The sequence below is a fragment of the Pseudopipra pipra genome, chromosome 1 (genome assembly GCF_036250125.1).
Source record: "Pseudopipra pipra isolate bDixPip1 chromosome 1, bDixPip1.hap1, whole genome shotgun sequence".
Classification (NCBI taxonomy): domain Eukaryota; kingdom Metazoa; phylum Chordata; class Aves; order Passeriformes; family Pipridae; genus Pseudopipra; species Pseudopipra pipra.
The window spans coordinates 124474405-124499949 of NC_087549.1; the positions used below are offsets into that span (position 1 = coordinate 124474405).

At 38.5% G+C, this 25545-nt stretch overlaps 1 protein-coding gene across 5 annotated transcripts; it reads left to right on the forward strand.

The window, feature by feature from the left end:
• Window positions 1-3537: 3537 nt before the first annotated feature.
• TMEM196 (transmembrane protein 196) lies at window positions 3538-23358 on the forward strand. 5 transcript variants are annotated; one of them, XM_064675577.1, is made up of 5 exons: window positions 3543-3900; window positions 15471-15527; window positions 17357-17611; window positions 19503-19576; window positions 22518-22788. In XM_064675577.1, the coding sequence occupies exons 1-5, from the start codon at window positions 3754-3756 to the stop codon at window positions 22522-22524; spliced, it is 540 nt and encodes a 179-aa protein (XP_064531647.1). In that variant the 5' UTR covers window positions 3543-3753; the 3' UTR covers window positions 22525-22788. The 5 variants fall into 5 exon arrangements, with proteins under 5 accessions (XP_064531664.1, XP_064531647.1, XP_064531629.1 ...); XM_064675559.1 differs by having other exon boundaries at window positions 3549-3918; XM_064675570.1 differs by having other exon boundaries at window positions 3636-3912.
• Window positions 23359-25545: the final 2187 nt, after the last annotated feature.

Below are 25545 nucleotides of genomic sequence, written 5' to 3' on the forward strand. Positions count from 1 at the left end.
ATTGAAGGGTTACAGGTGACAAAACAGTGTAAAGAAATGGAATCTGCAAAGTAAAGGTGAAAGCAGAAGGTACCTGTGAAAAAAAAAAGGATTTGCAAGCTGCCGTTGAGGCTGAATTTTTCCATTTCCCAAACAATGTCCTGGTAGAAGTCTTTTAGTCTATGTCACATATTCTAAGATAGCTTAACTGACATGCCTTGGTACTGACTAGAAAATGAATCCATAAGGTAAAAGAGTAAGGCAGCTTCCAAGATCACTCATATTTCTGTTTATTTGTCCAAGGCTGCTACCTTATACCCGCATATCAGTAACACCAGTGTTTAGGGAGTATCTCCCCTCTTGGAACTGCACCAAATTATTTCTCTTCCTCTAAGCAGCCATAGGATGGTGTACAGTTTCAATTTTATTCACAATTTCCTGGCTGAATTAGATTCAATGATCTGAGTTCTGATTTAATGCTATAGGCCCAGTTCTTACTCATAATAAGGATCTTTACAGTATTGTTTTAGAGACACATGGAATTAGAAGATAAACAAACTCAACCACTTTAACAAGATGTATTCAGCTATGAATACATGCTCAAAAGTGTTATATAAAACAGGTAATTTCCCATGGATGGGCTACAACCTTCTTTGGGTCTCTTGGTCACCAGAGACATACAAAAGGGACTTAATATAAATGAATCTTTGTGCTCTGATTTCTGCTTCTTCATTGCCAGTACTATGTCATCCAATTACCCTTCATCCCGCTCTGTGACTGGAATTTTTTTTGTCATGAACCATTTTTAAAGTCTCCAATGACAAAAAAGAGGAAAAAAAAGCTTTCCTTCAAAGAAGACAAGAAGATTGATGACTTTTGTTCATGAACCCAACAGTTTAAATTAAAAAATCTAAAGCCTTCATGACTCTAATTAATTTTACTTTGGAGATAGGATTTTAGTATTTAACTTTTTGCAGTTATAATGAAAACTTGCCTGCATATTGAATGATTTTTTTTCCTTCATATTTCAACATAATCTTTTTTGTTACAGGAATAAAAAATACAGGAAACATTTCAAAACCAGCCAGTTGAGACTGGTTAAATAACTTAAAGTTGCAAAGCTGTAAGCATGTGCTGAAATGTATGCATGAATAGTCCCATGTGTAAAGTTAATTGCCTAGATCAGCACATAATGATGATGCAGCACCATAGTACAAATAAACTTAAGTGATTACATTTACAAAGACTGCATCTTTCCATTTTAAAAATATAGTGATTAGAATATTACATTTCCTTCCTGTCTTTATTTGAAAAGATGTGAAACAGAGATAACTCGTGCAGCTCCTCCTGAGCAGTGATATTAAGTCTGGCTGAGGTCTTGCTTAGTTCTTCACCTCTCGGCAGTCTGGAGATTAGAAAGTGGGCACCCAGAGCACTTCCTCTCCTGCCATTGGATTCCAGTTTTATTGGATCCCTGTTTTAATAACTGTTGCATGAAGTGATCTCCATCTAGGGCACACTTTTCACAAGGTCTCTTTCCCCCCATCTTTCTGACAGCTTATTATGACTGAAGTGGAAATGTTACATAAAACAAGCTGTTTATGGAAATCTTATTTCTGTCACATGAGCTCTATTCTGATGTGACAGGCACTCTATCTCTCTGTAAGTATTAAGTATATTAATTATATCTGTCATTATGCAATTCCTCTCTTATCACCACTGGTTTTTATAGACCTGGTAAAATATACTCTGAGCAGTAAAATCATTGCACCTTAGCACACTTCAACGTTTATAACAATCTGACATAATAAGGATACTGTCATTGCAGAAACACCTTCCTACACCCATGTGGGTACTTGAAAATCTGTGCTTTCTCCATCCTCCTACACAAATATAGTAGCTTAGGAACTTTTATGCTGTGCCTTGATTTTTAATGATAAGAGATGTCAGGTGCCATTTAAAACATAAGAAATGAAAAGGGGACAATTCAGCTTTAACTATAATGCAGTTTTCCTTCAGATTTAGTTACCTGTTCTACTTCTGTGAAGTGGTAAAATTGTGAGAAAATATGAAACACCTGAAGTTTTAAACTAGAAAGCATTAAGATCCTATCTCAAGACCTCTTCCTCTCACTCTGGAATACCTAAAAAAAACATAAACAGCTTAAGGTGAGAGACTTCAATGACAGTCTAACGCCACTCACAGCAATTAAGTACTCAAGATTTCTACAAATAAGGACTAAACTCTGGGCTGTAATGGTGGATCTAATCTTCTCAAGCATATACAATGCCTATTCTCAATACACAAGACAGGTTGTGGAGTCCAAAGAAGTAAATTCAATCAGGACCTTGCTAATCTTATACTCTTGCTTCCAAATTGCATCGTAAAATTAATGGACAAGTCTAGACTGCCCTTCTGGATTCCAACACTTGAATGTAGGCTTTATATACAGGTTAAGAATTGTAATTTGTGATACAAGGATAAATTCCATATATATTTTACTTAGAATAAAAAAAATAGCATGTATATAGAGAAAATTAGCTAAATCACTCAGGATGCCAATGTTTTTGAATCCTGATCTAGATTTGGGGGATACAATTTTCCAGGTATCTCTTTTGCCCTCTTGTTAAGGTGAATGACCAAAGGTTAATTACCTATGTTTAGGAGAGTAAACGTACTAGATTGAGTGTCCATGTGTTACTATGTTGTGCAACACATCTGGACTGTAAAACCGTAGTCAGAGTGGCAAAGCATTCTCTGTATCTGAGGCACAGTAATAAAGATTGATATTAAGCCATCCAGTATGGCTCAAGTAACAATCCTGGATCTCTTGTTCTGTTTTGCTTTGTTGCTCATTTGCTTTGGGACTGACACAGTTCTGTCCATTGTCAGAGTGACAGGAATGGCTACAGAAATTGGTATTTTGGCAGTAGGGTTCTGGAGAAGATCGGAGTTTTGCAGTGGTGAGACACGACACGCTCCAGACCTCTTACTAACAGAAGAAGAAAATGGGCTTCCTCCTGAATTTTCACAGCAGCACCTGGGGGGAGGGAGGCCTGCGCACACACCACTGAGGGGGTCACCTTTCGCGCTTGGTTGCGCGGCGGGCGCTGGCGGCTGGATGGCCGCGGCTCCCGGTGCTGCGGGCAGCGCGGCGGGCGCGGGACGGCGGAGGTGTGCGGGGAGCCGGGGGGCACCGGGGAAGGTGCCGCGCCCGTGGCCCCGGGGCGGGGCTGCCGTGCGCCGCGCCCCTGCATTGGGTCTGCGTTCATACATAAGTATAACCGGGGTGGGCTCGCCACGCTCCTCTACCCCCCGCCCCCAGCCCAGGAAGAGAAGGGGGAGAGAAACAAGACGAGGAGGGGGGGAAAAATCCCGGTGAGGTCATTCCAATGAGAGCGCAGGAGGCGAGCAGACAAGGTCGACTTTCCCGGTGGAGGCGCAGCCCCTAAGGAGCGCGGTGCCGCGCACCCTCCGCCGTGTCGGCACCTTGGAGAGCTCCACCGCGCCGGGGCCGCGCTCGGGGCCGCGCTCGGGGCCGCGCTCGGGGCCGCGCTCGGGGCCGTCGCGGCGCTCCCTGCGCGGGGCCCGGCGGTGCCGGGGCCGCCCCGCCGCCCCTCGGCAGCTCCCGTCGGCCGCGGATGCGCCGCTCCGCCCCGGCTGCCGCCGAAGGAAGAAAAGTTTGGGGGCGACTTAGGGCCGCCGGAGCGCCGGAGGAGAAGAAGGATGCGCGGTTTCCCCGGCTGATCGGGAAGGAAGGATGACCAAGGGAGGATGTGCACCAGCAGTCAGATCATCGGGAGCCTCCTGGTGCTCTCCGTGCTGGAGATAGGGTTAGGGGTGTCCAGCGTGGCCGTGGGGGCGGTCAGTTTCAGCCTGGTCCTCACAGAGCATAAACCTCAGCTGGGAGACTCTTCTCCGGTATGGAGCGGGGTGTGTGTACGTTAGCCATTTCACTCTCTCTTTAACTCTTTATGGTGATGGTCAGACCGTGCGAAGGCATCCCCCTTTCCTTTCTCTTCCCTTCCCTTCCCTTCCCTTCCTTTCCCTTGCCTTCCTTCCCTTCCTTCCCGCGTGTGCATGCTGCGCCGAGAGCCTCGCCGGGTCCATTTCCGATGTGCATGCGGTGCGGTCTGCACAGTCGTGGGGCGGGAGGCACGGCGGGGAGAGATGTGTGTGTGTGTGTTGGGCGGGGGGAGACCCCTTCTTCCTCGCTCCTTTCCGTTTTTCAATCTTGCTGTGCACAACTGAACTTTCTATGAACCCCTTCTCACACCTGGGAAAGCCCGATGCCTCGAGTGGAACACGGGCCATAGCTTACAGTCTTTAAATTGACTGTGAGCTTTGCTTTTTAAAAAGAACAGCCCTATCCCTTACGAGGAGACAAGGAGACTGTTGGAAGGTGTTTTAAATTAATGTCAAGGGTATGTCAGCCGAGTCCCAGGCTTTTGGAGGAAAAAGAGAAAGAGGAAATGGGAAAGAAAAGGAAAGATATGTTCTCATGACCTGGACACCCTGAGCTTCTTGTAAAATGAACCAAAAAAAAAAAAAAAAGAAAAACCAATAATGGGTTAATAGAAGCAGCATGTTCATATCACAGAGCATTTCCCACTTCTCAAAATGTTTCTTTATTTTTCCTGTTTGAGATATGCATGTTTCTAGGAAGAATTTTCCTTCAAATGGTTATTTATATTTATGAAACAAAGAGAAGAAATATTGAATAATCAGCCTAAACATGAGTGGGCATTTTTGAAGTCCAAATCTGGTTTTGGCCAGCTTGGATTTTACAGCAGTATTTGTAAAAGGATTGTTTTGAGTTAACATGAGAAATGCAAAACACTCTTGATTGTTCACCTGCATAACCTCCTGTAATTTATAGATTCATTCTGACAAAGTACTTCATGTAATATTCTCACTGTCAATAATTATTAATTATTGACAACAGTCATAAATATTTTTGGCAGTATATAAACATATAAACACAAACATAATTCTGCACTGCAGAACAGGTAGGCGAGAAATGAAAATGAAGACCAGATCAGATAAGACAGTGGCCAACAGGTAATGATATTGTCAAAATCACTTCAAAAAGGGAGGTTTCTGATCATTGCTGATGAAGAAAAAAATTACTTACAAACATGTGTCTATCTGAAGATTTAATGACAGAGGGCAATATCCTGGGTTTCACTTAGTCAGAGCTTTGATCAGTCAGTCACATCAGTATTTTATGCAGTGATTGTATTTTGTGACAATGCTACCATAGCTGATATCATTTCATGACAATGCACATTTCCTGCACAACTGCCTCATTCATTTTTATGCTATCTGTACTACCAGAATTTGTACTAGCCATAGATTAAAATCTGCATTAGATGTTGGCTCCAAGGACCATATAATCAAAGCGAGAGAGATATAGGATAAAAGAGTGTAAGGGAGTATGAAGAAACAACAAAGCAAAACTGAGTGGTATAACAGGTGGTTGCATTAACACACCAGCAGTTTGGCTGATTTCAAGCTGTTCATAGGTAGAGTTTTAGAGAGGAATAAGAGAGAGGACAATAAAGCGTTTTTGCAGATGTTTATAGGAAATTATCCTCATGTGTGAGTGCAGAGGCATGGAAGGGAGCCCAAAGGGACTTGTTTGCAAATGTAACAAAGGATGCCCACAACCAGAGCCAGCAGAGGCTGGCATGGCTGGCACGAAGTGCTGGAAACTGAGCAAAAACTACAGGTTGGGTAGGCAGAGAAAGGCCTTATAGAAACTGTAAAGTGGAAGCAAGCAGCTTATGCTTCATGTAGCAGAGGAAATGAGAAATCACAGTAGCATGTAGAGTGGGGTGACATGGTTATGAAGGCTTGCTTACTTTTCCTAGACCTAAAGATCTGTGGTCTAAATTGTCATCATTATAGCACTCTCTTTGTACTGCTCCAGCACTTCAAACTGTCTGTTAGGTTGCATTCTTCTTACTTAGGGCACTAGCAGCTGAGACAGGAAAAGAAAGGGGCCAGAGATTTACTATTCTCCGGGGATGCTTATGGACAGGGGTAACTAGATCCAAATTAGAACAACTGGAGAAAGGTTTGTTTGGACAATCCTCAGGATTGTCCTGTTGCAGAAGTGGCACAAGCCACCTTTCTGTTCACTGGATCTTACACTGAGTTCATGTTGCCTGTATTAAAGAATGTATCTTCCATAAAATATATTATTTTCTTCTAATTCACATTCTTGAATCAAGGTTTTCCTTTGAGAAACATATAATAAGGAAAATAAAGGGACATTAAAGGAAAAACTAATTCTTTGACATGTTAGGATGCAAGACACTTGAGTTAAGTTGAACAGTGTCATGCCTTCTGTTGTAATTTACTTTGAAATACGCAGAAAACCTTTGACCCTGTTCTATCCTTTTATGTGGGTGTAACTCAGCAGAGACCCAAGTTCAGAAGGAAGTAGATGAAGATAGCATCACCATGGAAACCTTAACCTGAATTCCTAAAATTTGGGCATCTTAAAAATCATGCACATTCTATCTTCTATACTTGCCTCCCTGCAATGCTTTGCATTTGATGAACTTTAGCTTTTTTGTTAGAATAGTTTTTCTTATTGTTCACTGTCTCCATTCAGACAGATAATTTACTAACATACCTGTCCTTAACCCTGTAAATCCCACCCCTAGGATTAGAGATACAACTGAAGTTAAGCATGGGCTGAAGTGATCTGATCATTGCATGCCCTGCATTATGTGTAAACAAGCCAGTGAAAGTAGAGTAGACTAGAACTAAGAAATTGAAGGTCTAGGCAATGTCTACACCAAAAATGAGTGGAAATGGAAAAAAAAATTCTAAATTTGTTGTTCTCATTGGAGTTGAACTGGATTAAGATAGTAAGAGTTGTTTAAAATTTAGCCGAAAGAAAACAACTGAAGGTGTGACAGACTTCTCAAATTATCTGGAGCATGTGGAGACAACTATCCAATTTACATCATAGCCAATCTGTCCTTTTTTAAATAGGCCATGGCTGCTAAATTGAAAAAAAAACCACCATAAAAACAGTCCCAAATACCCAAAGGTGCACATGTTGTTGATTTCTGAATTTTCTTTCTATTTTGATTTATTGGGATAAAGTATTCCACAGGCTGTAATCAGTGTTTCCCAGATTTCTCTCTTTCTCAAAAATTGAGGTATATTTCTGAAATCCACCATTCCAATTCAGTTATATGACGTACTATAAAAATGATCCAATCAATGAGAATGCTCAATCAATAACACTAACACAGTAAGAATGACAGCATCCATAGCAAAGGCTTTTGCACAAACAAAAAAAAATCAGAAGATAATAATCCAAAAAGTATTCTCAGATATTTTTTAAATGGTCACATACTTTCACATCTATATTTAGAACATAGTGGCTGCATCACTATCGTTATGAGTAGCGACTAGATATTCACACACGTGTATGGTTCTAATCCTTATTTATTCTGCAGTGGTGAATAAATTATTGCTTTATATGAGGCTCCCTCACAGAGAGAGAGAGAGAAAAGGAGAAAGAGAGAGAGAATGAGAGACAAAGGCCACATCTTTAGGCAAATATGCCATCCACCTTTATGTGGAAGAGAGATACCCAATGATTCACTTATGGCTATGCCTCTCAAGAGTAATTGTTTCTTCCCTTATTAAGACAAATACCTAAATATATTTGAGAGATATGCATTTTCTATATGTTGGTCTGGCTGCCTGTCTGTAAATAGAGGCAGAATTATTGTTTCCATGATTTTTGGTTTTAGCATAGTGGAAGTCTGCTTGCCCATTAAAAATCCACATTTATAATTTGGCTACAGAAATTTGTTCCAAGATGGCACTTGAAATATTTGACTTAAATGACTTTTTTTTTTTTTATCCAGGATTTGAGGGAAAAGAAAAAGTGTAAGTCTGTATGGAGCTCTCCCAGAGCAAGAACATCATTTTAGACTATTAAATCAATGTTGGTGGCCTAAAATTTTAAAACACTAAATTTTGCATTTAGTTTTTACTGCTGCCAAGTTTCCTTTGGAAAGAACAGTCAAACTATTTTTTTCCTAAAAAAATAACACTAAAAAAAATCACATTATTATTCAGCATGCTGACAAAATGCAGATGTGATCCTACTTTATTTTAACATGTGCACTGCATTTTCATCAAACTGACCATATTTCTGTCTGGCTCCCACTCCTGATGAAATGAATCTCAGGACTTTCAATGAGCTCAGTGGAAGCTGGGAAGAGTTCTGTACCTATAGATAAGGAAGGATGTACCAAATGTGGGAGCTTCTTGACTCACATGGGGTCAGGATATTTCACTCCAACTGAAGTATTTCAGTAGGTTTTCCTTATCATTCAGAGACTCTAGAGGCATGAATCAATCTGGAAGATAGTCTATCTAAGGGGACTTGTAGTTCCTAGGTTGGATTTAGAGGATCTGTTGAATATAGGCTGATTTAAGCACATGCTTAAATGTTTTGCTAAGATAAGATTTTAAATCACCTACAGGGAATAATCTTTAATTTTATTTTTTTTTTTGAGACGTAAGGAATCTCAAAAGATAGAAATATTTGATAGAAATATTTGATAGAAAACCAACAAAAAGTATTATTTCTATTTGTTATTCTGACAGACTGTAAACAAATTAAATAAATATTATTTTGTGCTGAGAATTTAAGTGTTTTTAGAGATGAATAGAGGTTTTTTGAATCACTGATAGCAGGTAGACTTTCAGATTCAGAGACACACTTCTAAATTTCCTTGAGTGTTTCCAAAAACCATTTCCCATCTGTGCAGGTCTAGAATCAGATGAATGGAAACACTAATTACAGGGACTGGGATAGAATTTAAACTGCTTGAATATGGCTTGAATCAGTGGAAATTGTAGCAGCACCTGAGCTGATAAGACCCAATAGCACACTGCCAGATCAAGGTATTAGCTCAGCTTAGACATGTTTTAACACTATGTCTTACTTATGACAGACCCTCCACTCTCAGCATGACAGATTTGGTGGAACACGGGGTTGGGTTGTGGCAATGCTGTTGCTGCTGGTTCTGTGCCTGGATGACTTTCAACATACTACCTAGGCTTGCTCTTTTTGCCTGTTGTAATTTTTCTTTAGTTTGATGCCTGTGTTTTCAGGAGTGGATTCTGTGCCCTTTATGCCTCCACTAAGAAAACTTAATTCTTGTTCTGAAATACTGCTTTGAAGAAGAGTTACAATTAGATATACCTCCTCTGTTTAGTTCATCCATTAGAGATTTCAGCTTTTTCTCGTTTGGATGGAGTTGAAACATCATTATTAAATACAGTCATCCTTTCCTTACATTATTAATTTCAAATTCCTGGTTATTGTCCTGGAAGTCACATGTTTATGCAGCTTTAGTATATAACAGAGATTGTCTGGTTTACTACCTGACAAGGGTAAATAAAAGTGAAGCTGTTGACTGTCTTGATGGTTTAGTCTTCCAAGTAGAGGATCATTTGAATAGGTACGATACACTTTAATTTTCACTGTGTTATATTTAGAATAATTTCCCTTCTTCTATCTCATCAGATGGATGACCCAGAATGACAGAGGACTTTTCATGGAGTATGTATAGTGTAGTGGTCTTCTGTGTCATGAACAATGACTAGGGATCAAGCAGTCCTTATATTCAACAGGATTTCTCTACTATTTTGTTCAGTCTGTCTGCAGGAAATTTTTCCATGTAAAGTTTTCATTTTTTCAAGGGAATTACACTCATCATTGCTTTTGCCTCTTCAAACAGAAGGCAGAAAGGTTTCTTAGCTCCAATATATAAAATAAAGATAGTCCCTTTCCTTCTACATGGTGGAAAGCAACAAACCTTTGGCTTCCTGCAAATATAAGTAAAACTGAATCTTTTCTTCAGACTACCAGGAAGAAAGTACCCATTTTCCAGGAGAACGTGAAAGAGGCCAAGTCTTTTGTTCCAGAAAATATGAAATAGGGATGGTTCCAAACCACAGAACTTGAACCTAAATTGAGATTTCAGCCTCCTTACCAAAATTTCTGAGTGTTTGGATCTGAGGTTTTGTTTCAAGCCAGTATTTAATATAAAGTAAATTAAAGCAGGCTCAAAATAAACATTCCCCTTTTCTGGGAGGTCCTTAGGTTTTTATTCCAAAGTTCAACTGACAAAAAGAGAGATTTTCCAATATGCATATTGAACATTAGCAGGCACAGCTGCAGTGGGAATGGCAAAGACTCTACCAATGCTACTGCATCACCTCGCAATCACACAGTGCTATCAGAGTGATTCTGACTGTGATAGTTCCCTGGTGAATCATCACTGAAAGGGGGATTGAGGCACTCACAGTTCACTGAGTATGTAGCTTTTATGCTTTTTAGTTTCTTTCTTTGGCTTTTTTACCATTCACCCAGTAGTGGTTATGCCCCTGTCTATTGTTGGATGATACACTCTCACAGAATCATAGGATCATAGAATAAGGGTTGTAAGGGACATTAAAGATCATGTAGTCCCAACTGTCCCTGTCATGCACAGGAACACTCCTACTAGACCAGGTTGCTCAAGGCCTTGTACAACCTGGCCTTGAACATTGCCAAAGTTGGGTCATCCACAACCTCTCTGGGCAACCTGTTCCAGTATCGCATCATCCTCATAGAAATGAATTTCTTCTTAATATATAGCCTAAATTTCCCCTCTTACAATTTATACCCATTACTCCTTGGCCTATCACTACAGCTCCAACTAAGAGTCCCTCTCTGGCTTCCCTGCAGGCTCCCTTCAGATGCTGGAAAACCGCTATGAGATCTCCACACAACTTTCTCTTCTCCAGGCTGAAAAGCCCCAACTTTCTCAGCCTGTTTTTGTAGAGGAGGTGCTCTAGTCTTCTTATCAACTTTCTGGCCCTCCTCTGGACTTGCTCCAACAGTTTCAATCCATGCCTGCTCTGCTAGTTTTGACACAAAACATCATATATATATAGGAAGTATGAATAAGTCTGCAACCAAAAGTAACCCTAGGATCAATGGGGATTGGTTGTAGTTAGTGACCTATGTAGTTTTTTAAGTGAGCTTTTTGGATATTTTTTAGCATTTTATGTTTTTTTTTTTTTTATGAATAATAATTAAAAAGAAAGTCCAAGAGTGAGACATCTGTTTTTAAACAAGTCTTAACTGAAGGTCCCTGTCTGGCTCCCAGGTTATTTTGTAAGCCTTATTAGTTTAGCTTATCCTTAATGAAATATTTTAGTCTTTTTCTCTGCATGAATTGTGAACAATTCAACAACTGAACATTCTTTAAAAGGAGTTTATCTTCAGTGATATATTTCTTTTCCACTCCTCACTTACTGTATTTTCAGAATAAGTTTGTTTGCCTAGCCTACCTCAGGTGTGACATGATTAGAAAATGTAACTACATTTAAAGAATCCATGAGGTTGGTTGGTAAAAACTGATCGAGGATAATCAATAATCAAGTAGAAAGGAGCAAGTCCTCACAATAACAGTGTTAGTTAGTCATGGGCAAACTGTAGTCCAGAGTAGCTCAACAGTTGGAAACCAAGTTTAACTGGTATGACATATTACCATGAAGATTAAGTCTTTCAGGATAGCCAGGAACAGACAGAGAGTGTAAAGAAAACAGAGCCTCTGGTGACTCTATTCCAGTTCGCAGTATTATAAAATAGAAGATTTCTAATTGAAAGACAAACAGGGACAAACACAGGAAATTCCTTTTCAGTTGATTTATATTCACATCCTTTTTCTGGTACAAAGAGCTAGTGTAGTTTCTCCCATCCAATTTTCATTACTGCTGATCACAACACTGGGACATCAAAAATTTTACAGGAAATGCCTATACCACCAAAAAAAAAAGAAAAAAAAAAATCCCAAATCTGTAGCTATTCTTTCAAAAACCAGAGAACAGAGTCTATCACATAATGTCCTATTGAAATCCTAACCTTTCTAGAGGTCTCCACATTGAGAAGCCTGCCTAAAGAAACTCTGTATGAGCAGTTTTCCTGAGCCCTGTGTATTACTAATTCTCTCTCCATAAAGCAGGTTTCCACTGCTCCCAGTGAATCAGCCTTAGAAGAGGGTGGTAAACTTGGCTCATCATTTTCAAAGTTTTGCATGAGGTTTAATTGCCTGACACTGTGGCTCAAATTCATCCATTGGTTTTAGTTGCAAAATGCCTGCTGTCATAAATAAATAACCATACTGGGTTTTGGGCAAGTCTTTTCTCTATGAATGTAACACACTGTCATCTAAAAAATCCTTAACCTAAATAACATTAATCCTTTAATACTGCCCAAGTGCTTTTATTCTGAGGTTTTTAACATATTCAGGCACATAAGTGCATTCAGTTTCACAATTTGTTTGTCTCATAGTCATATGGATTATAAAACTTAGGCATGATCATCTCACAATTACATAGAAGAACATGGAAGAAGCAGGAACACCCAGCTTCTCTGAGCTAGAACAGAATAATTTCAGTTGGTTCTCTGTTTAGTTCTTCAACTGAGGAACATGTTATTCCATGTGTATGTGTATAAATACCGTAGATGTAGAGAAAATACATACAGAGTATACATGACACAATAAAATACTGTCATAAAGTAATAGAATTTTCCAAGTTGTAAGGGACCCATAAAGATCACCAAGTCCAACTCCCTGCTCCCTGTTTCTCCTAGTACTAAACCACATGATTAAGAGCAGCATTCGGAATGCCCCTTGACCTCTGACAGGCTTGGTGTCATGGGGAGCCCCTTCCAGTGACCAACCACCCTCTCAGCGAAGAATCTTCCTCTCATGAAACTTCATTCCATTTCCTTGTGTCCTATCAGTGATTATTAGAGAGAGATCAGCACCTCCTGCTCCAGTGACCCCCCTTGAGGAAAGTGCAGAATGTGTGGAGGTCACCCCCCAACCTTCTCTTCTCCAGGCTGAAAAATCAAGTGACCTCAGCTGCTCATTGTAAGTCTTGCCTTTGAGGCCTTTCATCATCTTGGCTGCCCTCCCCTGGACACACTCTAGTAGTTTGATGTCCTTCTTATATTGAGGCAGCCAAACCAGCACACAGTGCTCGAGGTGTGGCTGCACCAGTGCAGAGCAGGGCAGGACAATCCCCTCCCTCGCCTGGCTGGCGATGCTTTGTCTCATGGCCCCCCGGACACAGTTGACCTTTTTTGCTGCCGGGGCACTGCTGACTCATATTCAACTTGTCATCGAGCAAGACCCCCAGATCTCTTTCCATGTGCTGCTTTCCAGTTTCTTGTCCCCCAGTATTTATGTATAACCAGGATTACACTGTCCTAGGTGCAGAATCCGCTCCTGTTAAATTTCATATGGTTGGTGACTGACAAACTCTCTAGTCTATTCAGATCTCTCTATAAGGCCTCTCTACGCTTGACAGAGTCCACAGCATCTCCTAGTTTAGTATCATCAGCAAACATTAGGAGTCATAGATTAGCTCCATTGTCTCTAATTGGAGCAGAATTAGAGTATTCTTGAAAGAATGGGTGACCTACTCTTTCATATTCTTTCATCTTTGAAGGCAAATTATCAAACTCACAGTTTTTTAAACTAGTTATTGTATTGTACTCTACTGATTGTATTTTCGAGAACTCATTAATTTTTCTATGTACAAAAAGTTCCTTTCAATCCTAGTTATTCACTACAGAGAATAACTATATTATTAATTCGCTTTATCAAATCTGACTGAATAGAATTTAATTACAAAGATGTCTTCAATAAATTTATTTTGAGGTTTCTGCATTAATGCTGAGAAATACAAAATACTATATGTGAAAATCTGAAGCATACCTGTTGAAGGCAATCTGCAATGACAGGACTGGGAGTGAAACTCCAAAACTTCACAGAAAGCCTGAGTGAAAACTTACAAAGCAGATATGATGAGCTGAAATCTCCTCTTCTTATGGGAAAGGTGTAAGGGGAGCATTACTCATTGGTGATTTTTTTGTTTTGTTTTGCTTTTTTTCTATTATTATTCCAGTCAGTGGGCTCTAGTAGGAATTACCAGTTGTATGTCCTGAGCCATTCAGCATCATGATATACATGACTTCTCTGTAATAAGACTGGTATTAAGCTCACATCCCGTACTTAGTGTAAAGGTAAATAATACACAATATATAACCACATTTATTCTGGGGAACTGATTTGATGGGTCCAACTTAGAGTAAAAACTTAGCTTAGATATATGCATGAGCTACTTTAGTTGGAGGGAGATAAACTATGTATTAAAGCACCTCCTCAACTGAAATAGTGAGGTTGCAAAATTTTAGAGTGTAAATGAGATGTAACTGTAACACATTACACGGATCTTGAATGCCATATAGAAACCGCCTAGGTTTTTGGTTTGTTTGTTTGTGGTTTTTTTTTTTTTCATTTTTTATGTAACAGTCAGGTCTGCTCTGTGATTTAATCTTAAATCAAGGTCAATCACAGCCTTTTGCTAGAAATATTGTCTCAGTGCTAAAAGAACGTGGAAAAATCCAGTTTTAAAACTACAAAATTGCTTCCCAATAGGGGTGTAGGGTTAGCTTTGCTGAAAATAAGTAGCCTAGATTTCTTAATAAAGGAGTTTATGAGGTATCAAGGAAATCTTTTGACAGTATTACTAACACCTGGAGAAGGCCTTATTGCTTTCACACAACTACTGTATTTGCTACCATGACTGCTCCCTTGGGGACTATTCACTGTTTCCTTCATTAAACTTTTCTGTAGGAGGAAAAAGAGACATCAGAGAACATTATTGGTCTTTGACAGAGGTCACTATAAACCATTAACATCAATTCATATCAGATGGTAGGGAGTGGTTTTGGTTTTCTTGATTAGTTTTTGCCTAATGCTTGATGCCACAATTAGCAGATCAGTTTTTGTGAGGGAACTACATAAAACAAAGTACAGGTACCTTCATGCTATCTCTTGCAAAGTGAGTAAAGAGTAGTGTATTCATATTTACAGCTGCACTCACAGAGGTGACTGAGTTACATTCTTGCCCAAAGTTCCACTGTTTTGAAGACAACAATCCATGTATCATCCCTCAGTTCAGATGGTAGGATCACAACATTAAGTGCCTAAGCTAAACTTGGAAGAAGATGATTTGGATCACTGACTACTACCTGGCTAAACTTTTCTGAGAAAAAAAAAAAAAAACAACAGTAAAAAGGCATTTTTTTTTGCTTGCAACATTGGTGTTTTTTCTCAAGTTGTTTGGCCAAGAAGCTTAAAATTTGGATTTCCTTTCTTATGAGTAATCATGCACATTCTCATTCCAATTTCTTATCAGATAAGTATGTTTATGGTTGAGCTATAACTTCCTGAAAATAAATAAGGTTTGTGATAAAAATGCTGTCAAGTCTAATCATTGCCTAAACTACTGTTGTGGTTACCACCACAGTAACACAGTGAGATTTAAACTTCATACCTTAAATGATTAAATAATTGTTTGTTGGGTTTTTTTTCTTGCAGTTCCTGCTTTGCGGCATATGTGGAATATTGTGCGCCAAAAAAAAATCTGGACTTGTTGTAAGTTTTTCCACTGCATCTATAGCACATAAGTATATGAAAGGCATACTTATCTAACTTGAACTCTTTACTAGCAGCTTTCTGTGTCCAAGTGTTTTTGACAAAAACTTATACAAATTTCAAGTCAGCAATCCAAAAATGCAATCAGCACTTTGGGATACTCAAGCAAAACAAGGCAGTTCTGAAATGGCCTATGTAGGTCATGCTATTTAAGCCACACATCCCTATTTATCATTTTCTGGATAAACTTGGATAGGAAACCTTTTGACACAGATATATATCATGTCAATAAATGTTTCTCAATAACGTCACTGGATTGCATCTTCTCTCCTTCAAAAAACAATACTGGGCTGCCATCTCAATAAGGCTGCTGACCAAGTTTGATTCTAGATATCATAGATGTTAAGTATTTTAGTAAGTTCATTTTTCAATCTGAAATATGTGTAAGCGATGGTAGATGTTTTCTGTCTCTTCTAAGAATCAGAAGTACAGTCATTTTTCTGACTGCAGCAAAATGGTGTTATTACTACACAAGTCACAGCAGAACTTTGTAATAGACATGATCCTATTGTAAGTGACAATGCCTTACTTAATTTTCTGTCAGCTTGATTATTCTGCCACATACAGATGGAAGTCACATAAAACCAGCGTAAGTGCAAAGGGAATCAAGAGTTCTCTCAGATTATTTTTTAATATCAATGAGTTATCCTAAACCCTGTTACAATGATAGCCTCATTTCTTAAAACATGCATACCATATCCAGTTTCTAAAAGCTGTCTGTTCTGGTGGTCTCATGGAATAGTCACTTGGCAGTGGACTGCAACAGACAGCCTCAATGCCACACTCCTGATGAAATTCTCATCCCAGTTGCATACAGAAACAGTCAGCAAGGCTCCATAAATTGTTGCTACCACAGTAGATAAGTACATATACAAAGCCATACTGAGAAACATAAAGACCCTTCTAGATCAACATATGACAGGTCAGTAGTATCAAGGGAAGTGAATAACACTTACTCTGATTAGTACTGTCTCCATAAGAAGGTCCTTTGCTCTTGAGCCATTTGTGTCTCAAGTACATCCTGAATCAGGACAGCATCTTTGCGATTAAAAGCAGTAGGAGATCTTTAAACGTCTCATTAATTGCACCCTGTTTCACAGCCTTCTAAAATTCCCAGAAACATTTCAATCAAGTTAAAATCAAATAAACCAAATCAACCAACCAACGAAACACACGATCACCAAATTAACCTTCTGTAGAGCAGCATCACAGATTTCTCTGTTGTTTCTCTTGCTTCTTTGACCAGCACATTCACATTGAATACTTCCAAAGTCCCCACAAAAGCTGCAGAAAGCCTCCAATCTGCTGTCTGACTGAATAAATTATAATTGAGCAGGAGACAATCAGACGGTACAAAAAGCAAGAGATTGATTACAAACACGTGAGCCGTTCGCTCCTGAGGCGTAGTGAGAAACTGCACAATAGAAAATTACAACACATTCTGTCATGTTACTGTTCTGCATGAAGAGGTGGAAATCACATTTATGTCCTAGCAGTCCTTCCATTGACTAGGTTTTAATATTACCTACTCATTTTACCCAGCTTTATCTTACATGCAATATCAACATTAACTTTTTTATACCAGAAAGTAATGTATTCCCTTGGAGCAATGTGGGAGCTGAGGGAGTTAAAAACAAGTGTCTGTGTGGTGTTTTGCAGCCAGTGATGTTATCAAAGAATTGAATTATGGTTAGTCTCATTTTTTATATGCATGAATCCATCTCTGAAAAATGTTACTGTGACATAACTTCTCTTGTCTCTCCTGACAGATGATACTTTTTTCTGCCTGTTGCATCTGTGGACTAATTGGAGGAATCTTAAATTTTCAATTTCTTCGTGCTCTGACAAAGAAGTCATCTGCTCTCTATTCTTTGCATCTTGCCTCCATGTCTCTTGCATGCATTGGAATTGGTGGTTGCACCCTTTCTTCATGGCTCACTTGTCGGCTAGCCAGCTATGAACAAAGGCGAATGTTCTCAGAAAGAGAACATTCATTGCATCACTCCCATGAAATGGCAGAAAAAGTGAGTTGTGTGTCCTCCCTTATTTGTTCTGCTTCTCCTGAAATGTTACTGTATGTGTTAAAGTTTACAATTGGCAAGAGGTGTATTCAGTTTTCTATTTTATATGAGAAAGAGCTTCTGGGACATGAAATGCTGCCATTCTGTGTAAGCTTTATTATGTTGCATTATACGGAGCTATTTTTAGGTACTGTATATTTTCAGTACATCCATTTCAATGAAGTACATCCATTTTCAACATAATTCCATTATATAGCTATTCAAGGGCTTAGCTGCTAAATATAGCAGTTCATAAATAATTTGAAGGCTTATTAATATGGATTATCATGTATTTCACTGTGAAAAAAAACACAGAATGCTTTCTGTAATCACATCATTGCATGCTTCTAGGATTTAATCAATTTCTTCCTCTCCCAAGTACTCAGCTTATAAAGTAGGTTGTTTAAACACACAAGCCACAGTTCACAAACTTAGATAACCAAACCTAAGCATCTAAGGGCATATTTAGACACATAAATGAAACTGGACTCATTTGCAGCAGCACTGAGTATTTGCTTCCTTTCTCTATTAAAAGGAAGCTCAGTAAGGTGTATAGGAAGGAACATATCCAGGTGCTGAAACTGAAGCTCTAAAAGCTGAACACACAGGGTAAAAACAATTAATTGAATGGAATTCTTGAAATCAGCTCCTTGACTTTACAGATATGATTAATATTTAACTCCTTAAATGTTCACTGCTACCCTGTGCTTTACATTTGGACTTATTATCCAATGCCTTTCATTTGTGAAACGAGTAGAAAAGAGAACAAAAGTCAAGTGGACTGCCCATGTAAACCTCCACAGGCAAGTCTGCATTACAGTTAAGTTCAACAGTCTGTATCATATCTACTAAGACCTCTGAACAGCAGAGCAAGGATTAATTCACTCAAACTATAGAATGTTTTCAGATTCCCTGACAAAACACGATACAGCAGTTAATTTTCCATTTCGTAAAAATGACTTGTCACTATTCTTTGGTTTCTTAACTGAGATGAGACTTCAAGTAGAAATAAAGACTGAATTCACCTTAGATGATGTTTGAAACATGTTTTAGAAAGATGATGTTTTAAACATTTTAAAAAGTTAAATAGTTAAGGTTACAACAGTAACATAAAGCAGTGTGATAAAATCAAGAGAAGAGATACATTTCTCCATCTCATTTTAAAATTAAGTAGATTTCTGATGAGCTATGTAGGCAAGTAGGGTCATGGTCTTGCAGATGGTAGGCTAGATCTTGACTTTCAAAGAGGCTCTTCTCTCAACAAGGACAAAGATGAGAGAAGAGAAGGAAAGGAAAAAGAAATGGCCTGGGAAGAAAAAACTTTCAAGATAAAGAAACCTGCCAACCCTACCAATTTGAGCTGATGATGACAATGTATAGCAGTAGTTCAATGCCTACTTTCCTGGTCTGTTGATTTATTGAGCTTTCTGATGCTTAGCAGCAAGGACTGCCAGGTGTCCACATATCTCGGGTGAATGGCCATGACACATATGCAGAGCAACTCTATTACACACGCTCAGCAGATGTGGGATGTGCCCCACTGATGGGGGACTTCCTGCATGTCTTCTGTAGGATCAAGTATGCATGTGCAGATGGCTTGATCTGGGACTTCCTAGACCTGTGGACTGCCTGCTACTGGCAGGGTTGAGTACATTAGCTCATGGCATGCCCTAAAAATAATGAAGGCTGCTTAAAACCTTACCTCAAATTAGGCCCGGATCTAGAAAATAGCTTTCAAGTGTTTTATATATAAGACTATTTTGTATATTTATACTGATATACAGTAATATAGACATGTACTGCATGTGCATTTGTTTGTGCTATATTTATTGTATAATTGTTATATTTATATTAGAGATTGAGGGGTATTGAAATAACCGACCTGCCCAGCTGCCCGGTGATTCCCCCGACACCAGAGTTACCTCCAAGGTACGCTGAACACTAGGGAGCTACCATGTTGTTATGTCACTTCAGGAAGGGCCACCTCTAAGAGGAAGTCATAGTTTCAGCTAATCAAAATTGGCTGATGCTGTGATGTCACTCTGAGCCAGGAATGGTGCTTCCAGGTAGTGACATAACGCTACGTGGTGAACGCTGCAATCCGGAAGTAAGTTGAGTATTTAAAATATTCACCCTAGTTATAGGCATCCAAATACTCTTATTTGGATGTAACCACCATTGATTCACTCTGCTTCTAATCTGTGTGCTCTTAATTCCTTGAATTTAGCAACTTTTTTAAAAAAATGTATTAATACTTTTTTTTTTTAATAGGACTATTGGGGAAATGATTTTCAATAGTTTCTGAAATTATGATGATGTTCTAATAGCTGATATCTGCAGAAGATTCAAGTGATAAAGCTGACAAAAGAAAAATTACTCATGAATAGCCTTCTGACAGATCATTGCTATCAAAATGTGGCTGACTGTTAATTATGATTAAAGGGATTTGATATTCTTGGTCCCTTTCCCAGCTGACAGATTTCTTCAGGGTAGATCCAACAAAGGCTTTAGGCACCTACAAATAAGCAAAACATAATGTCTTGTTTCAGAGCAGACAACCCCCAAACTTGGATCCAGAGTCCAGTGTTAGGCATCCCTGTTCCTGTTCAGTATATGAGGAGAGTAAGGCACCATACAAAAACATCCAACACCATCATCTGCAAATAGAGACTTGGGCGGTAGAAAATACTCAAAATTCACTAACTTTACACACTTTATTTTCTGCGAGGCTTATACTTGATTTAGGAGTATTAACAGGCAAGGCTACTTCGTTTGATGGCCCTAAGCTTACCCTGTTGAGAGGAATAGGACATTCTTTCTTTCAAATGTAGCTGGTAATACCTGAGACAGGAGGCATCAGTGCTTCCATTTTATGTTAAACTCTTAAGTTCCAGTCTCTGCTTCTCAAATATTGTAGATTAAAAGAAGAGAGAGAAAGAGCAAGGCTAGTAATAAAGACAAGGTTGCACAATTTTCTTCTCTTTACCAAGAATCTCAGCTACTAAGCTATAAAGTCAGGCTTTCTTCCTTCCTTTTTCTTTCTTTCTTTCTTTCTTCCTTCCTTTTTCTTTCTTTCTTTCTTTCTTTCTTTCTTTCTTTCTTTCTTTCTTTCTTTCTTTCTTTCTTTCTTTCTTTCTTTCTTTCTTTCTTTCTTTCTTTCTTTCTTTCTTTCTTTCTTTCTTTCTTTCTTTCTTTCTTTCTTTCTTTTTCTTTCTTTCTTTCTTCTTTCTTTCTTTCTTTCTTTCTTTCTTTCTTTCTTTCTTTCTTTCTTTCTTTCTTTCTTTCTTTCTTTCTTTCTTTCTTTCTTTCTTTCTTTCTTTCTTTCTTTCTTTCTTTCTTTCTTTCTTTCTTTCTTTCTTTCTCTCTCTCTTTCTCTCTCTCTTTCTCTCTTTCTCTCTTTCTCTCTTTCTTTCTCTCTTTCTCTCTTTCTTTCTCTCTTTCTTTCTCTCTTTTTCTTTCTTTCTTTCCTTCTTTCTTTCTTTCTTTCTTTCTTTCTTTCTTTCTTTCTTTCTTTCTTTCTTTCTTTCTTTCTTTCTTTCTTTCTTTCTTTCTCTCTTTCTCTCTTTCTTTCTCTCTTTCTTTCTCTCTCTTTCTCTCTTTCTTTCTCTCTTTCTCTTTCTTTCTTTCTTTCTTTCTTTCTCTTTCTTTTTTTCTTTCTTTCTTTCTCTCTTTCTGCCTTTCTGCCTGCCTCCCTTCTTGCCTTCCTTCCTTTCTTCTTTTTCTTCCCTCTGTCTAGGCCAATGAATCTTTCTTCATTTTTTTCATAGAAGCTTCCACGCGAAGGGGGACAAACAAATCCCTTTTATTCCACTTTTTCTCCAAGTGTTCCTAGGAAGAACAGAGGAATTAAATCTTTCCACACAGAGAAGAGTTTCTGGTCCTCATGCAACTATTTTAGAACTAGTTCCATAGTGGCACCTCCACCTCATCTACCTGAATTTTAAAAATACCCCAAGCTGCAATTTTATGTATGCCCATTCCTCTTGGCATAGTTAGATGTTCTCTGTCATTAGACATAGGCAGCAGATCACTTATTTCTGCATCCAGATTCAATTTGGTATGAAATAGGCCTAGGACTGCTCATAATAAGGCTGTTCTGACCATAAACTCTGTGTGGCTTTGCAGCCTTGAAGGTCAGGGAACTGCTTAATTACTGTAGCCATCTCCATGCTTAGGCAGCTGCTAAGTGGGTATTGTTTGGATTTCAATTTCAGGATTAGAAAATCAAACTCCAAAGAAATCTTGCTTTAGGATTCTGACTCATGAGCAGGTCAGCTTACTCTGGGATGACTCACCTTCCACTGGAGTAGCAATTGCTGAACTGCTAAAAATTGTAGACTGGCATATTAAGGGAAAACCAAAATCAGGCCCATCCCAAGGGAAAGCAAGGAGTTAAGACCCTCAGATCCTGTTTGGATCCAGAACCTACTTCCTAAATGTATATCTCAGCAAGCATTGAATGGCATCTGTTTATGGCATGTCAGCACAGAAAAGGGTTTGAATGGTAACAGAGACTTAACTACCATCTTGTTCTTTTGTAGATTAGCACAAAATTGATGCAATTTCAAAGGACAACATCAAAAAACTTGCACAGATGCCACCAATGCTGTATATGTGGTCTGAGTGTAATGTCCAACTCAATCACTATCAATGAGTCTATCAGCTTTCAAATGTACTTAATTTATGTAGGAAGAAATCTGATTTCTTTTTTTTAATAGTGAGATTTATCAAGCCAAATAAAAAATGTGAAGTTTTTCTGAATGTTTGAAGTTCAGAATTTGTTCAAATTTTATTACAACCTTAGCAAACTGAATTTTGACGACCATAAAATAATTCTAATTTTAATTAGTGTTTTCTATTCTTGTTCCAGGAAATGACAGACAATCTAAGCAACGGTGGCCCACATCTGATTTATAATGGAAGTGTATATTAAAGAGATTTTTAAAAGTTCCATGGAAAGAAGTGGTTTTAGAATTTTCTTCAGGAAAAAAAAAAGACTCCAAGAAATTGAGAAAATGGAACTATCTTAGCTTTTATGGCTCAAATGTCACAACTGCAGACCAGCACATTTGCAATTCCCTTTCAGAACCATGTTCAAAATTTGTCTTCTAAACATTTTGCGGATATACAGTATTTATTCACTTCCTGGCTACTGTCTCTCAGTTTTTGTCTGAATAACTTTTCAGAATCGTGATAGTATTTGAAATAGACTTCTCAAGATTCTTATTCTCATGAAGACTCAAAAAACAGAAAAAAAAATAATTAAACTGGACCACATTTAGCCAGCTCATAGAAGGCAGAGGAAGAATGGCTCAGGGGAATCTTATTCTCCTCTCCACTTAGCAGCATCTAGTGTGATATGATGGCTTCAGATCATGGCATGGTACAGCAACACATCTGCACAGTCTCCCTCCACACATTTGGAATGCATCCTGCCTCAGTTTTCCTATCCTCAGTAGATCATATCAAAAGAGAGTGCAAATTCTTCTTCCAAAAGGCTCCCATTTCATATACAGAGAGTAAATGAACAGTGTGCTGAAAACAACACCAATGTCTTTGTTTTGAAAGACAGAATGCTCTAAGAATGCCATAACTCAAAACCTCAATAATGCCTTCTTGTAAAGAAATTGTAAATATTTCCAATTTGTGAATGAAGTATATTTCGTAATTTGTTCATAAAAGATGACAAATAAAATGAAAACTAAACCAGAGGCTATAGAGAGATGTTTTTTTCTTTTTAGAAAGATCTTGCAAAGCTTAACTATCATGCTTGCAGTTTTGCACAACGTGCTGAAAAGTTCCTAAATGGATAAAGCAAGCTCAGAAAGGAAAAAAAAATGAAGGCTGAACGGAGGCATGGTCAAGGTCAGAATATACTGGCAATTCTTCACACCCTCAAGAGAGTTTGGAGTATATTAACACAGTATGTATGTTAAGAGAGCAGCTTTAACTGATCCCAAACTTTATTGTAGGACCTACTGGCTCATATAGCCATGAAAAATGGAAGATTCAATCCGCAACAGAACATATACAGCATAATATTCTTAGAAAATATTCACATAAAATTACTCATATGTTACACAGTGAGTATATGACCATATTGTAAAGCCCAGCACTTTGACATGAGTTTGAGATGTGAGCATTACTGATGACTGCCAACAATTTATACCCATATTCCCAGAGAGGTATGAATAGAGTCTTATTACTTTTTAAGCCATGCCATAAAAATGTCTATATAGACATTTTTATGGCATGGCTTAAAAAGTAATAAGACTCTATTCATAACTCTCTGGGAATCATGGGTATAAATTGTGGCAGTCATCAGTAATGTCACATCTTAAATCATGTCAAGTCGCTAGGGTCCTTCTACAACTATGGATCATCTCTCACTGTGCTAACATCTCGAGCTAATTTTATGAAAAAGGGTCCACATTATAAGGCTTTTCTTCACTTACTATTCTGAAGGTATTTTGAATCTTCTCAAAGACCCTGATATACTAATATTTATTACATACATTAGAAATGGCAAATGAGATTGTTCAAGTTCATAAGAATACAGATACTGTCATAGCAAAATAACTAGATATTAGGGCATTCTGCTCAAGGAGATGCTCCCCCTTCCAGGTACTACCATTCTTTAGACTGTCTCCTCTACTACATTCCAGGTTTTTTGGGCTCTTTATAAGAGGCCATTGCACTTTCAGTTTGACGTTCCTCTTCCTCTGCAGCAGGAAACATGGGATATATCTGTCCCAAGTACGTGCCCCTTACAGGAGCATTTTTTCTGCAGCTCCAGACACAATCTGCCAAGGCAGGACCACTGTCTAAATGGGCTGCAGGGATTCATATATGTTGAAAAATCTACACTGAACATACAACCAGAGGAAGTGGTTGTGTCAGATTCCTTTCCCCATTGCATCAGTAAAAGAAAAATAAGAGTAAGTTAAAAAATTACTCAAAAATCCACCTCAGAACTACCTGGCTGAGGTTCATCACTAGCTCTGTAGGACACCTGCAAAATCGCAGTTCTCCCTGGGGTCTTTTGTGGCACCTCAGGACTTAGAGTGGTAGCTCCAAATCCTAGAGTAATTTGGAGCTGCAGTTCAGAATCTGCTCAGGAATTACATGAAAGAACAGACCATAACACCACCCAGTTACTTATTACAAACACTTTATTTCCTGGCATGTTAGCAAGAGTATGGGATAGTGCAGGGAAATGGGTGATTCTTATATAACCAACACAGTAGTGCAGTACAATAACCACTTTCTTATGCTTTGGAAAGGAAATGAGGATATATTCTCTAAGCTCACAATGTTAGAAGCCCTACTGTAACTTATGAAATACAACTACACCACTTCTGCTGCATTTCAGGAGGTGCTGGAAGGAGAGAGAAGAGATCTGGGCCCCAGATTCAATTGTTAGGGTTTTTTTTCCTTCTTTTGGTGCCAAGCCTGTAGAATTCAGAAAAACTGGCTGGTCCCTGCATTAATAAAAGCCTTGAAAAGCAAATCTGGAATTCAAAAGACTTGGGAACAAATGTGACAAAGACCGCTTTTATCTGAGACATATAAAGAGGATCAGGATTCTTAAGTTCAAACTAAATGACCATAATATATGGATGAAGTAAGGGAATTTTAGGAAAAGTTTCACTTTGTTTAATGAAGTTTTGTTCCACAACTGCATACAGAGTTCAACTGCAATGGAAACATTTTTTGTATGTTTTTATACAAACCGTATGTTTACATACAACTGATACAGTTGAAAGGACATTCATTCCACTTATCCAACTGCATGAAAAACAAAACTTCCAGTTTTCAGAATGAGACCAGCCAATGTATCTACACCAACAGCTTGAAGGCTGGGCACCAATATTCATTTTAATCTAAGTAGGATGAAA

What these genes read in the sequence shown, in the direction of transcription:
- TMEM196 (XM_064675559.1), top strand. Translation starts at nt 3,754, where the DNA reads ATGTGCACCAGCAGTCAGATCATCGGGAGCCTCCTGGTGCTCTCCGTG. An exon ending in CGGTATGGAGCGGGGTGTGT is followed by an intron (nt 3,919 to 15,470) that starts GTACGTTAGCCA and finishes TTTTTCTTGCAG; the next exon opens with TTCCTGCTTTGCGGCATATG. An exon ending in CCCATGAAATGGCAGAAAAA is followed by an intron (nt 17,612 to 19,502) that starts GTGAGTTGTGTG and finishes TATTTATATTAG; the next exon opens with AGATTGAGGGGTATTGAAAT.